Source organism: Erpetoichthys calabaricus, chromosome 10, assembly GCF_900747795.2.
Source record: "Erpetoichthys calabaricus chromosome 10, fErpCal1.3, whole genome shotgun sequence".
NCBI classification, from domain to species: domain Eukaryota; kingdom Metazoa; phylum Chordata; class Cladistia; order Polypteriformes; family Polypteridae; genus Erpetoichthys; species Erpetoichthys calabaricus.
Window position 1 is genome coordinate 90614962 of NC_041403.2, and position 14115 is coordinate 90629076.

The window sequence follows — 14115 nt, forward strand, 5'->3', positions numbered from 1 at the left end:
TACACGACTCCGCCTCCCACGGCCATCAAGCTGCATTCCATTACAGTATATGGACAAAAAAGAGGTTCCAGTTATGACCATTACGTGTACAATTTCGAAATGAAACCTGCCTAACTTTTGTAAGTAAGCTGTAAGGAATGAGCCTGCCAAATTTCAGCCTTCCACCTACACGGGAAGTTGGAGAATTAGTGATGAGTGAGTGAGTGAGTGAGTGAGTGAGTGAGTGAGTGAGTGAGTGAGTGAGTGAGTGAGTGAGTGAGTGAGTGAGTCAGTGAGGGCTTTGCCTTTTATTAGTATAGATAATGTGTGAATATATATGTGTATTCATAGCATTCATAGTCTGAACCACACGCCATGGCGCAACGTAAATGGGCTTCGCTGCTGACGGCCAAGGTTCAATCTCCGTGAGGGGATGCAGTGGAGTGTGTACACCTGATGAGCCCAAATAAGGGTGAAACACATGTTGCATACTCTTTGCATTATATGACAGTAAACTATGTAACATATATGTGTATATACCGTATTTACTCGTGTACCACATGCCCTCATGTAAGACACGCACCCTAATTTTTACAAAGAAAATCACGGAAAAAATTTTCCCTGTGTACGACGTGCGTTGTGATTGTATAGGAATGCCCTTCTGTTTTTGTTGCATGACGAAAGAGCGAGAGAGGGAGAGAGTGCGCGCGAGCGAGCGAACAAGCAAGAGAGACAGAGAGCGTGCATGAGCGAGCGAGAGAGAGAGAATGCGAACGAGCAAGAAAGAGAGAGAGAGAGAGAGCGCGTGTGAATGAGCAAGAGAGAGAGAGAGAAAGCGCGAGCGAACGAGAGAGAGAGAGAGCGAGAGAGCCCAAGCAGAAGTAAACATTACAGAAAAAAATTTCCTTGTGTATGACGCGCACCTGATTTTCTAATGCTAATTTTCGGGAAAAAATGTAACCGTGGTACACGGGTAAATACAGTATATGTATATGTGTGTGTGTGTGTATGTATATATATATATATATATATATATATATATATATATATATATATATATCCTCTTTAATAAAATCACTGTGTACGTCCATGTGTGTGTGTGTCTTCTGGTGAAGTGTGCATACGCGGGACACTCTTTAATAAAGGACATCATTGCTGGGGAGAGTGCTGATTGGGTACTCGCGGCCATGCACATAAAATCCGTTGCTGGGGAGACGCCACACATACAATAATCAGCTGCACGCCAGCACAGATTAAAATACTTGCTGGGGAACTGCACAGTACTTGCTGGAGAGACGTTACAGCAAGCTAAAATAAAGAGAGGCAGGATAGGAGATCTTCAAACAGACACATCACATCAATCAACAGCCACAGAGGAGAGGATAAATGTAATATTAATTATACTTACTGTATTGTCATATACGTTTCTATTTTATTTATATTATTATTTTACTTTAGGCTTCTTGCAAAAATATTTTTGACAAAAAAAAGTTAAGACAAGAAACAGAATGAGGTCAAGGTCCCTTGCCATTTAATATAGACTGTTCCTACTAATGTTTATGCACTACTGTTCTAGCGCCTGTTATTGTAACGGCTTAATGTCTAGTGTATATATATATATATATATATATATATATATATATATATATATATACACACACACACATTTTTTCCAAAAGTGGAGTGGATGAGTGAAACTGTTGCCTCACAGCTTCAGAGTCCTGGGTTCAAACCACAATCCACCCACTGTCTTTATTTAATTTACACACTATTACCATGACTGTGTGGATTTCCTCTTCGACTGTGGTGAATAAATGTGTGTGTGTGTGTGTGTGTGTGTGCGTGTGTGTGTGTGTGTGTGAGAGAGAGAGAGACAGAGAGAGAGAGTGGGTACAGTGATGGACCATATCTAGTGCTAATAGGATAGGTATCTTCTACCTGCCATCCTGAACAAAAAGGTAGCATATAAAATAGATGGATAGTTGGATAGTTTGAAGAAGAATGTGAGCACCATTATAAGAGACAAGCATATGGATAGCCTTTGTTATACAATTGATAATTGAGTGATTTTTAAAAGGAATGGTAGATAAACTCTCTTATGTTCATTATTTGAACTCGTTATACTGTATTTTTAATAATAAAAAAAATGGCTAGACTACAGTTTTGTTTTCATATAAGGATAGAGAACAAATGTATAGCATGGTCTTAGGAGTTGCTTTATTGCCTAAGAGTCCTAAAGTCACTTGTTTCAGATGATGCCATACACTACAGTGCATTCAGATCCCTTTTAACTTACTGAAACTCCCAGCAATCCCATCTGCTGTTTCAGTAGCAACATGTCTCATGACATTCTTGTTGTCAAAGGGCACATTTATTTTTCATACTTTATGTGCCCTACTTTATCTGACAACAATGTACTGTAATGGCATGTTTAAGTTTTGAAAATTGATCTGCATTGGGTGATGATACACCCTTTACATAAAGCATTATTATTCATTAAATTGACAAGTTAGAAGTGATTTGGGGCAAAAGGGAGATCAAGTCTGGGATGTCTATCTATAAAGCTGAGATATAAGATGTAAGTATACATTTGCACAATACCAAAAAAGATGGTTATTTATTGGTGGCCTCTCTTTCTACATTCTTATGTGGAGATTGTCCCAGTGACAATCTTAATGCCACTGCTTGAACCTGACTCAGCATCCTATGCAGAGATGTACATCAGGAGGAACTGAAGCCAACAGAAAACAAACACCAATTAGCCCTCTATGGGCCCAGGTAAACTGGTATGTGACACCAGTCTGAGCAAGAAGGGTAGCTTCTTTGCTTAACCCTGAAGCTTCCAGTCTCTGCAACTAGGTACAGTATAAGACCCTTTCAGATGTGTTTTCAAGCTATTTGTAAGGTTTAAATGCTGTGACAAACATGTACGTATTCATTTTTATCATGTTTCCATTTAGATTTTGCATGACTCCTTAAGGTCAGTTTAGATTCAATGATGAAACATTTAGAAAGCACTGTGAAAATGCTTCATTTTTCAATAATCAACAACATTTATTTATATAATACATTTTCATATAACAATGTAGCTCAAAGTGTTTTACAATATGTCAAAGAGAAAGTTACAAAAAATGAAAAACAGTTAAGATAAGGCAATATATTAAAGAATATGTAAAAACAAAACAAGGTAAGGTCAGATTGCTGGAAGGACAGAAAACATAAAAGAAACCTCTATTTAGGCTGCAGAATAAAAACAGTCTGCTGGGGTTCCAAGGCCAAAAGACTGCCCATCCCCCACCCAGCATTCTACCTAACATAAATTTTCCTAAATCAAACCTCTTAGTTTTCATGCTTCACATGATAGGATTTTATGAAGCTGGTCTCATGGACAGCTGAGACACCCACCTTCATTCCGTCATCTCAGGGGGCTGCATGGTGCCTTGATCAGGTGGTGGTGATCAAAATTACCACAACAGAAGAACTGGAAAAGAAAGCAGAGAATAGAGGGCATTAGTACAGATTGCAGATCACTGAAGAATATGATAACTCTATATCCATATGGTGTATTAGAAATACACCTGAAAAGTAACTATGAGAAAGCCATACTAAAATAATGGTCTTTTAGTAGTTTTTTAAAATGTTACACAGTATTAGCCTGGCGAATCTCTATAAATAAAGTGATTTTAGATGCATAAAAAAAAAAGGCTGCCTCACCAGTTCTTTTAACCTTGTTTCTATGAATTATAAACGACTTGAAATGTAGGGGGATAGGCATTCCAAAATATAGGATGGTGCAAGATTATTTAATGTTTTATAAACCATTAGTAGTATTTTAAAGTCAGTTCTGAATGACCAATGTATTGATACTAGTGAGGTGTGCTAAATTTTTCTTTTTCTAGTTAAGATTCTGGCTGCTGCATTCTATTCTAATTGTAACCAATTGATGTCTTCCTTGGGTAATTGTATTAGGAGTGCATTGCAGTAATCTAGTCGACTAAAGTCAAAGCAGTGAATATATTTTTCCGCGTTTTGTACAGTTATAAGAGGTCCAACTTTTGCTATATTCCTTAAGTAAAAAAGTGCAGTCCTTGTAATATGGTTAATATGTGATTTAGAGTTTAGGTCAGAGTCAATGATTACCCCTAAATTCTTGACTTAAGCCTTGATTTTTAAACCTAAGGGATAAAGTTTATTTCTAATGCCCTCTCTATATCCATGTTTTTTTTCCTTATTTAGTTTGAGAAATTACTACAAATCCATTCGGAAATACTGGTAAGACATTGGATCAGAGAGCCAATTGGTAAATAAAGCTGTGTGTCATCTGCATAGCTGTGGTAGCTCACCTTTTGCTTTGAGATAATCTGATCTAATGGAAGCATATAAATTGAAAAGAGCAGAGGACGCAGAATAGATTCTTGTGGTGCACCATATAAAGTATCATTAGTCTCCGAAGTATAATGACCACAACTAACAAAGAATTTTCTACCTGTTAAGTAAGACTAAAACCAATTTAAGACTCTGCCAGAGAGTCCCACCAATTGTCTAAGACGATTTATAAGAGTACTGTGGTCTATGGTATCAAATGCTGCACTCAGGTCTAAGAGAACATGAACAGAAATGTGGCATCTGTCTGCATTAAGCTGCAGAGTATTTACTATTTTAACCATCACAGTTTCTGTAGTATGGTTTCTTCTAAAATCTGACTGAAACTTGCCAAGAATATAATGTTTATTCAAGTAATCATTAAGCTGCTTAATAACTGCCTTTTCTAAAACTTAAGAAAGGCAGGTTAGAAATTGGTCTAAAATTGTCAAAGACAGGAATTTTTCTTGAGCAGGAGTTTAACAACTGCAGTGTTTTAGACAGTCAGGGAAGACCCCTGCATCTTATGATGAGTTTATTATGTTAAGTACAGTATCAATAAGGACATTAGGTCAGGTATGCAAGTTGAGGGTTTCAACTGTGAAATTATTCTACATAGTTCGGGCCTATCTATTCCAGTGAAAGAATTTAACTCCTTAAATGATATGTTGGAATTCAGTTGGTTTAACTTTGGGAGGATGTACTACATTATTTCTAATATCATTTATTTTGTTTTTAAAAAATATAGCAAAGCCTCACAAGTTTAAGTAATAGTTTTAGAAGGCATTCCATTGAGTGAGCTGGGCTTAAAAGTGAGCAATAGTTAAAGATAAAACTCTTGGATTACTAGCATTATCATTTATAGTTTTACAGAACACTCACAGGCTCAGACACTCAGACTCCTCGCTCAGTCTCTCAAGCGACCCGATCAGAGCCTCTATTGACTCTGCAGAGATCACAGCATCGTCAGCAAAGCCAAGATCCATAAATCTTTCTTCACCAACAGATGCCCCACAGTCGCTGGACCCCATGACTTTGCCCAATACCCAGTCCATACAAGCATTGAACAGAGTAGGAGCAAGAACACACCCCTGACGAACCCCAGAATCAACTGGGAAAAACACAGAGGTTCTGCTTCCACTCTGCACAGCACTCACATTGCCAGTGTACAGGTCGGCCATGATATCCAGCAACCACGAGGGGATCCCACAAACCCTCAGGATGTCCCACAGGGCAGTACGATCAACTGAGTTGAATGCTTTACGAAAATCGTCAAAGGCTACAAAGAAACTGCTGATATTCGCGTTTGCGCTTCATGAGAACCCTCAGTGCCAGGATGCGGTCGATGGTAGACTTCTTAGGCGTAAAACCAGACTGTTCCAGTCACTGGTAGGTGAGCAAGTGATCACCGATCCTATTGAGGATGACCCTAGCAAGGACCTTGCCTGGCACAGAGAGCAGTGTTATCCCCCTGTAGTTGCTGCAATCCAGGCGATCACCCTTCCCTTTCCAGATAAGGACGACAAGTCCCATTTTCCAGTCAGTTGGGATGATGCCAGTCTCCCAATTGGAAGCAAAGATTGCTTGCAATGCCAGGAGTACAGCCTTACCACCAACCTGGAGAAATTCACCCCGGATACCACAGATCCCTGCAGCCTTTCCCCTCCTCGGCTGGTTCACCACCTGTGCAATCTCAGTGAGATTGGGTGATTCACAGCTAATTGGAGGATCAGCCTCAAGAACCGTGGACCCAGAGATATCCAATGTCCTAGCCGGAGGATCAGCTTTGAACAACTGCTCAAAGTAGCCAGCCCAGCGGGTCACAACTGCAGTTTCATCCATAAGGACCATTCCATCAGCTGCCCTGACTGCGACTCTCCGAGGAACAGATTCGGATGTGCGTAATGCTTCAATTCCTCTGTAAGCAGGACGTGGGTCGCTAAACCACAGATGGTGTGTCAGTTGCTCACAGATTCCTCTAACTAATGCCTCTTTATCTGCCCTCAGAGCCCTTGCAGCCATCCTTCTCAGTTCCCGGTACAGACCAGAGTTGCCATTGAGCCATGCGCTGCAATTCCTCTCGATGATATCCAGGGTGCCCTGTGACATGAAACACCTCCTTCTGGGAACAATGGTAACACCAACACAACCCTCAGCAACCCTCAGGGTCTTGTCACGGAAGGTCTCCCACATCACATTAGGATTGGCAGTTGTACCCAAATCTAAAAGTTCCTCACACAAACGGCATGCAAACTTATTAGAAACAGCCTGGTATTGGAGTCTGGCCAAGTCCAGGCTCTTTTTCCTAGTAGGTGGAAACCTACTGGACCTAAGCTGGATCCTAGGAGTAGCAACAACAGTTCTGTGGTAAGAATTCACAAACTGGGCACTTCTGTAGACCCTGCAGTTTTGCAAGAGCCTCCAGCGTCTGCCCACAAGGATGTGATCAATCTCCTTCACCACACCACCAGTATTGGAGTACCAAGTCCAACAATGCAGTTCAGTGTGCTGGAACCAGGATCCAGCGATTCGCAGCCCCTGACCTTTTGCAAAGTCAAAGAACATGGAGCCACTTTCACCACGGTCATCAGACCCATGGGGACCAAGACAATCCTTATAGCCAGCCCTGTCAATGGCAGTGGCTGCATTGAAGTCACCCATGACCAGAGGACTGTCACCTCATGGGCACCCATCAACCACTGAGCGAAGCTGTGAATAAAATGTGTCCCTCGCCGAGACATCACTCACCACGGTCGGAGCATACACTGAGACAACAGACAAGGCACCCAGGGAGTGCCATAATCTGAGTCTTATAATATGCTCGTTGAAAGGAGTGACATCGGACACCATCGGAAGATGCCAATCCGCTACAGCAACAGCTACTCCCTGAGTATGACAGCCATCAGACTGACCAAACCAATAAAAGGTGTATCCACCTACAGAGATCTGGCCAGTCCCCGGTCTGCGCACCTCAGAGAGTGCCACCACTGAAATATGGAGTTTACACAGCTCCTCCGACAGCAGAGGAAGGTGATCATCTTGCCGGAGAGACAAGATGTTCCATGCGCCCACCTGTATGGGCCACCTCAAATTGGGACCCAAGTGCTGCCGTGCAGCGGGCGATGCCTCAGCATCATACCAGTTCCGATCCCCAACAGACATGACCCTATTGGCTCTCCAACAGTTTCGACTCTTCCGGGGATGGGGCTTCTGAGGGCTTTCCCCCATCCCCTTCATGATGCAAGCAGCCTTCCTATGGGTGGCTGCAGCAGAGCAACTCCAGCAGAGAGCAAAAAGGAGTCCTTTCTGTAGTCTCGGAGCTTTGTGAAGGTTTTTTTACAGTGCCTGGAGTGCCAATCCTGCCACCAACTCCCATGATTTGGATGCTTGCAGGGCCAGATGCAGTTTAGCGTCATACCCAGGACAAATCTCAGAAACACCTGGCCTTAATCCCCTCCTGTCTGGTCTCTTGCATGCACAATATATCAACCTTCCTTCTCTCCATCATATCACCTAACTTTCTCCCTTTACCAGTTATACTGCCAACATTCAAAGTTCCTACCCTCACTTCCACTGTCCTGATCTTCCTCCTCTCCCCTTGCCTCCAGACACACCTTCCCCCTTCTTCTCCTACTTCAGTCAACAGTAGCCTAATTTCCACCAGCACCCTGCTGGCACATACTAGTGCCAGCCGTTGTTAACACATGACTCGACTGAACTGTATTGTTGTCCGCATATTTATCTGGCAAAAGTTTACACCTAAGGTAACACCATTTTTGTGGACTTGGGACAGGCACAAAGAAACATACTGGCATGTGCATCCCCTGTGACTGGGTTAAAAAAAAAAAAAAAACAAACAAAAACCAACAAAATATGCATTATAAAATCAATACATCTCCAGACTATCCTTCTGGTTGTTTTAATGGGTTACTATAGATGCACTTTTCCAGAAATAAAAGTACATTAACAGGATGGAATACACACCTTCATATAAATAGTATTGTGCTGACCTTCTTACCTACAGTGGTGCATTTTTTATTATGATGTTCACAGTGCAGTATTTCTTGTTATTTATTTTATATTTGATTAAGAGAGGATGATTTTTGAAATAATGCACCTAGCCAAAATGAGATCTAAAATAATGAAATAGTCTGAGTTAGTATAAGACATCCTCATTTAGAGTGTACATAATTTGTGTTCTTCAATTTAAATGTTTAAGGGCAGAAATTTTTGACTGCTGCGGTGGGTTGGCACCCTGCCCAGGATTGTTTCCTGCCTTGTGCCCTGTGTTGGCTGGGATTGGCTCCAGCAGACCCCCGTGACCCTGTGTTCGGATTCAGCGGGTTGGAAAATGGATGGATGGATGGAATTTTTGACTGTAATAGAATTTTTTAATTTTTCATTCTCTGATAGAGGTCTGTAAGGGACTAGATTCCTAATAAAGGATCAGTAATCAAAAACAACATCATATTCATAATCACTGAACTTGAAATAGTTTAAAACAATACTCTACATCAGCAAAAATGGGTCACTAATTAAGAAAAGGGTTAGAATGAAAACCTGCCTACAATTAAATCATGCAAATATGACACAATTGTTATCTCTGACCATGCCCCTCTAGTCTTGGAGCTAAAATCAATAAGCCCCTCACACTCACCTCGCAGATGGCGTCTTAACCCTCTTTTATTGGCAGACGAGAACTGCACAGAATTTATATCCAAACAAATCAGCTTCTTCCTAGAGACAAACACGTCCACAGAGGTTTCTGCAGGAACACTCTGGGAAACTCTAAAGGCCTTCTTAAGAGGACAGATTATTTCATATCTTTCCCACAGAAATAAATTAGAAACCAAGAAAGTGTCAGAGCTAAGAAATGAAATTACTAGAATAGATGAAGAACAAGCCAGGCATCCAAATGAAGTTCTCCACAGGAAAAGGCAGGCCCTACATACAGAACTTAACATCTTAACAACTAAAGAAACTGAACAACTTATTTATAAGTCTAGACAGCATTACTATGAACACGGAGAAAAAGCTAATAAGCTTTTAGCTGAACAAATTCATAAACAAGAAGTTCACAATGCAATACCAGTAATCACCAACAAGAATGGAGAAGAAATCATCGACCATAATAAAATAATGCACACATTTAGAGATTACTATAAGTCTTTATATTCCACTGAGCCCAAAGAAGACAACGTACAATCTAATGCATTTCTGGATACTTCACGGATACCACAAATAGATGCTTTAAGTGCTGAGGAACTGGATAAACCTCTAACGCTAACAGAATTACTAGACACTATAAAGTCACAACAAAGCGGGAAATCATCAGGCCCTGATGGTTACCCCGTAGAATTTTATAAGAAATTCTCCACTCAGCTAGCTCCCCTCTTATTGGCAACATTTACAGAAGCTAGAGACAACCAAATACTACCTCAAACATTTCGACAAGCATTAATCACCGTCTTTCCTAAACAAAATAAGGACTTGTTACAATGTGCATCATACAGACCAATTTCACTCCTGAATAATGATGTTAAGATACTCTCAAAAATCCTAGCTAGAAGGATGGAGAAAGTGCTGCCCTCGGTAATATCACAAGATCAAACTGGATTTATTAAAGGCCGACACCTATCTTCAAATCTCCGACGCTTGTTTAATGTTATATATTCACCAGCAAAATCAAACACCCCAGAGATATTACTATCATTAGACGCAGAAAAAGCATTTGATATGATTGAATGGAATTACCTTTTCACTGCATTGGAGAAATTTGGGTTTGGCCCGAATATTTGTGCTTGGATCAAACTACTGTATACCAATCCAGAAGCTTCAGTTTGTATTAATAACATTTGCTCAGACTACTTTAAACTAGAACGTGGTACCAGACAAGGATGTCCCTTGTCGCCACTGTTGTTTGCAATCGCTATTGAACCACTGGCGGTTCACTGCCGAAATTCTTATCAGATAAAGGGGATTGTCAGAGAAGGACTGGAACAGAAAATTTCTCTATATGCAGATGATATGGTCTTATATACAGTATATCAGACCCAGAAAACACTGTCCCCGCTGTTTTAACAGCACTAACAGAATTTCAAAAGATATCTGGTCTTAGAATTAATCTGAATAAAAGTATACTCTTTCTAGTGAATTCACAAGCATATAATATTAGATTAGACACCCTACCTTTTACCATAGCAGATCAGTTTAAATACCTAGGGGTAAATATCACAAGTAAACATAAAGCTCTTTATCAGAATGAAAACCTGCAGCCACTGCAGCCCTCCAGGACTAAAGTTTGAGATCCCTGCTCTACATGCTTATATTTAAAACTTTTAACCTTCTGGGAATGGCTCTTATAGGTCTAGGACCACTGATAAAGAATCAAATAAAAATATTATAGTGTTTGTGATTAGCAACCTAAATAGTATAAAAACAACACTCCACACGCCTTTATCACTGATGCACATTTTTAAACATTTTGTGAAAAAGGGTAATTTTGAATCCTCATACCCAATTATGGGGTGAATCCCTGGGGTCAATTGATGTGGCAGGCACAAGTCCTTCTGATGATCTTTGCTGAAGACACTCATTAGTTTATTCTTTATCATAAGGGTGTAATTTCCTGCACATAATATGGTCCAAAATGGATTTAAAATGAGGGGTTTCAGGTCTAGAGGACCAAAAATGGTGGGGAACCCGCAAAAGCTTGGCATCTTGTGTAACTGGACACCAAGACAATTGAATTGTACATCATGTGTGGGAGTTTTGTCAACAGAATATCTGAAGGGATTTCAAAGAATTCAGAAGTAATTCTTGTGAGCACATATGAGTGAATTCAAGCTGACCCACTTTTAAATTGTGAATGTATATAAAATAAAACAAGTATGTGGCCATAACAATTTTTTTACTAATGCAGATATTGGAATTTGTGGGTCATCCCAAATGTCATGCAAAATGACAGTTTCCTCTAAGGGATTAATAAATAATATCAAATCAAATAAGGCGCAGAATCTCTATTTTGATATAGAGGGGATTCATAGATTTCAAGTTACATTTGTTGCATGCATAGTATCTGGTGCCAATGAAGACTTACAAAATCTGAAACTGGTCAGTTCTGTATTAACATTTTTATAAGACTGTTGTCTTGCAGTCATGTGAGGTTTGCTTTCTATTTCTTAGTTATGATTTAATACTTTTTATTTTGTTCAGCTAGATTGTTGAGTAGTTCTGCCCACCCTGCAAATTTTACTTTATGGCTGCGTATTACTTACTAAAAGAGAAAATCCCATTTATTGCTGACAGGATGAATGTCACAATCTGCCTTCTGCTTCCGAGAAACACCATGCAAATTACGGAAATGAGGAAGTAAGATATTTGTGAATAATTGCCTTCATCATTTAAAGGCTGCTGTGCTTGTTCCATTTCATATCCATTTATTGGACTCCTATTATGATTTAACTGCATTTAATATAGGTAATGATGCTGAAATTGTGTCACAAAAAGGGAAACCTAAAGCCAACTTGAACTTTGTACCCAAATACCTAGAAATGTGAAACAGAGATAACAAATCAGGTCGATTACTGTTTATACTAAATACAGTATCTCATGATGCTTGGGGCGAACCTGATATTCACTGTTAATAGCTTTTATTACCTTATGTACAGAAAATCAAAAATGTATGACAAATGGTGGCATTTAAATTTTGCTGTTTTTTTTAATATCAATCTTCTTACAATTGGTGTTGAAATTCCCCATTCTCCCAAAAATTAATCTTGAAACAGATGACAAGAAAAGAGATGGGTGGATGGATGGAAGGATGAATGGAGTGAAAAAAATAGAATAGAAGAAAAGAACAAATATTTGTTGTAATATTAGACAAATATGTTGGAATTTGAAAAATAAACAAAAAAATTTTATTTTCCCAACAGCCTTCTGGCAGCTTACCAAACTCTGGAAAAGACAGTAAGTATTGGAGAAAAACTATATTTTCTTTCTTTCTTTCTTTCTTTCTTTCTTTCTTTCTTTCTTTCTTTCTTTCTTTGATGGGTGACCCTTGCTGTAATTACTGTATATGGCTTACTTTAGGTCATTTTGTATTGTTCAGTTAAGGAAGGAATGTAATCCTCTTCTCTAAAGTATTATGTGACTAAGAGAAAAAATGGTTGAAACTGATAAAAATGCCATTTTGTTTCAGTCTTGCAAGATGCAATAGAAAATGAAATTAGACATGACAGCAGTTCCCCTCTAACTTCTATAAATAGTAGTGGTTGGGTTGAGCCACCAAAATAAATCAGAAGTGTAAAATGCTAGTAATAATGTTAGTGTCTTCTAGAAATATTAAACTGTACCTCAATGTGTAATAAAGTGCTATACACTATACACTGTATAAATGTATATCATGGATAAGATGTCACAGCAAGTATTTAATTTGGGCACTTGACTGCTGAACCTCTGCTATTTGGGAATAATGTTGTCCCACGGTCAATCATCTGTGATCTCGAGGGCTCAATGGACCCATTCAGAGCTGATGGCGATGTGGACAAAATGGAACACATCACCTTTAAAAATGTCAAGTCCACTTGCTTTGTGCAGGTGAGTGAAATGCAGCAAAGTAGCTTCCCCATGTGGAGGAATTAAAGTATTTTGGACCAGGGTTCTGTTCACAAGTGAGAGTAAAATGATTGTGGTGAGTATGCTCTGTGGGTGTCTCCTACTTTAGGGACACTGGGCTTAGCCCACTGGGATGAAATTCAAGGTAGACGTAGAGCACTGAAAGCATAATATACTTGATGTGGCCTGAAAGAACATAAAGGTTCTCCAGAATAAGCCCTACTGTTGTTAAGTATAGCAAAGTACAGTATTCATTGCTGAATGTATTACTATAGCAGCAAACAGATAAACAAAGAGATGAAACTATCAAATGTATATAGTATAGCATGTTGCCACTACATCCTACATTAATAAAAAGGAGTGTGCAGTGAAATCTTTAGTAAAATGTCCAGGAATGAGAGCTATAAAAAGTAAACATCAAAGTAAACATGGAAGAATTGTTTAGTTTTATATCAGACAGATCTGACAAGCACTAGACCTGGGCCTTTGGATTCAGAATGAGACTTGCGGAGTGTCAGACCAAAATTAAACATTCTGTAACATGTGATTGAACAAATGTATGATTTATTTTTTTTAAGGAACTCTAGAAAACAATTTCAGCCTTTACTAGTGTAGTTCATTTCTGGCTTTTATAGTTCTGATACACCTGGGCTCCATGATTTAAGGGTAGTCTGCAGACCTCATGATATATGATAATTTCATTATCTAAGTCCATAAAGAGCTATACTTCCATGAATCAGATGGGTCTCTGCATCTATATTTTAGAATTAAAGAGCATATTTTGGATATAATATGAAATGATATGGTGCTATCTTATGAAGAGTAAACTAATGTGAAAGGAAATAAAATCTCTTTTTGTTTCACAGGTTATGACAATGTAGTTATCACTCTCTATGACTATGAAGGCATTCATGAAGGGGACTTGAGTTTTAAGAAGGGTGAGAAGTTGAAAGTCTTAGAAGAGTAAGTTCGACCATTCATTTGATATTGAACATCTTTTGAGCATTTTTGGGTTTTTTTGTAATTTTTTAAACTTTAAATTATGTTTATGATTAAGAAATGCAGCTGGGGCTCCTTAATACCTATAACAATATACCTTTTTAATGCCTTACTCTATCTGTACTCTTATACTTAACCCACTCAGAAGTTTGTTTTCTT

The 14115-nt window shown here is 39.1% G+C and overlaps 1 protein-coding gene across 4 annotated transcripts in view; it reads left to right on the forward strand.

Moving 5' to 3' along the window:
- Positions 1-14115, forward strand: part of hck (HCK proto-oncogene, Src family tyrosine kinase) — a 140103-nt gene that overhangs the window by 58762 nt on the left and 67226 nt on the right. For all 4 annotated transcript variants that reach the window (XM_028811575.2, XM_028811578.2, XM_028811574.2 and 1 more), the window contains exons 3-4: positions 12276-12309; positions 13824-13920. In XM_028811575.2, coding sequence (XP_028667408.1) covers positions 12276-12309; positions 13824-13920 — 131 coding nt within the window. The remainder of the gene's footprint in view (positions 1-12275; positions 12310-13823; positions 13921-14115) is intronic.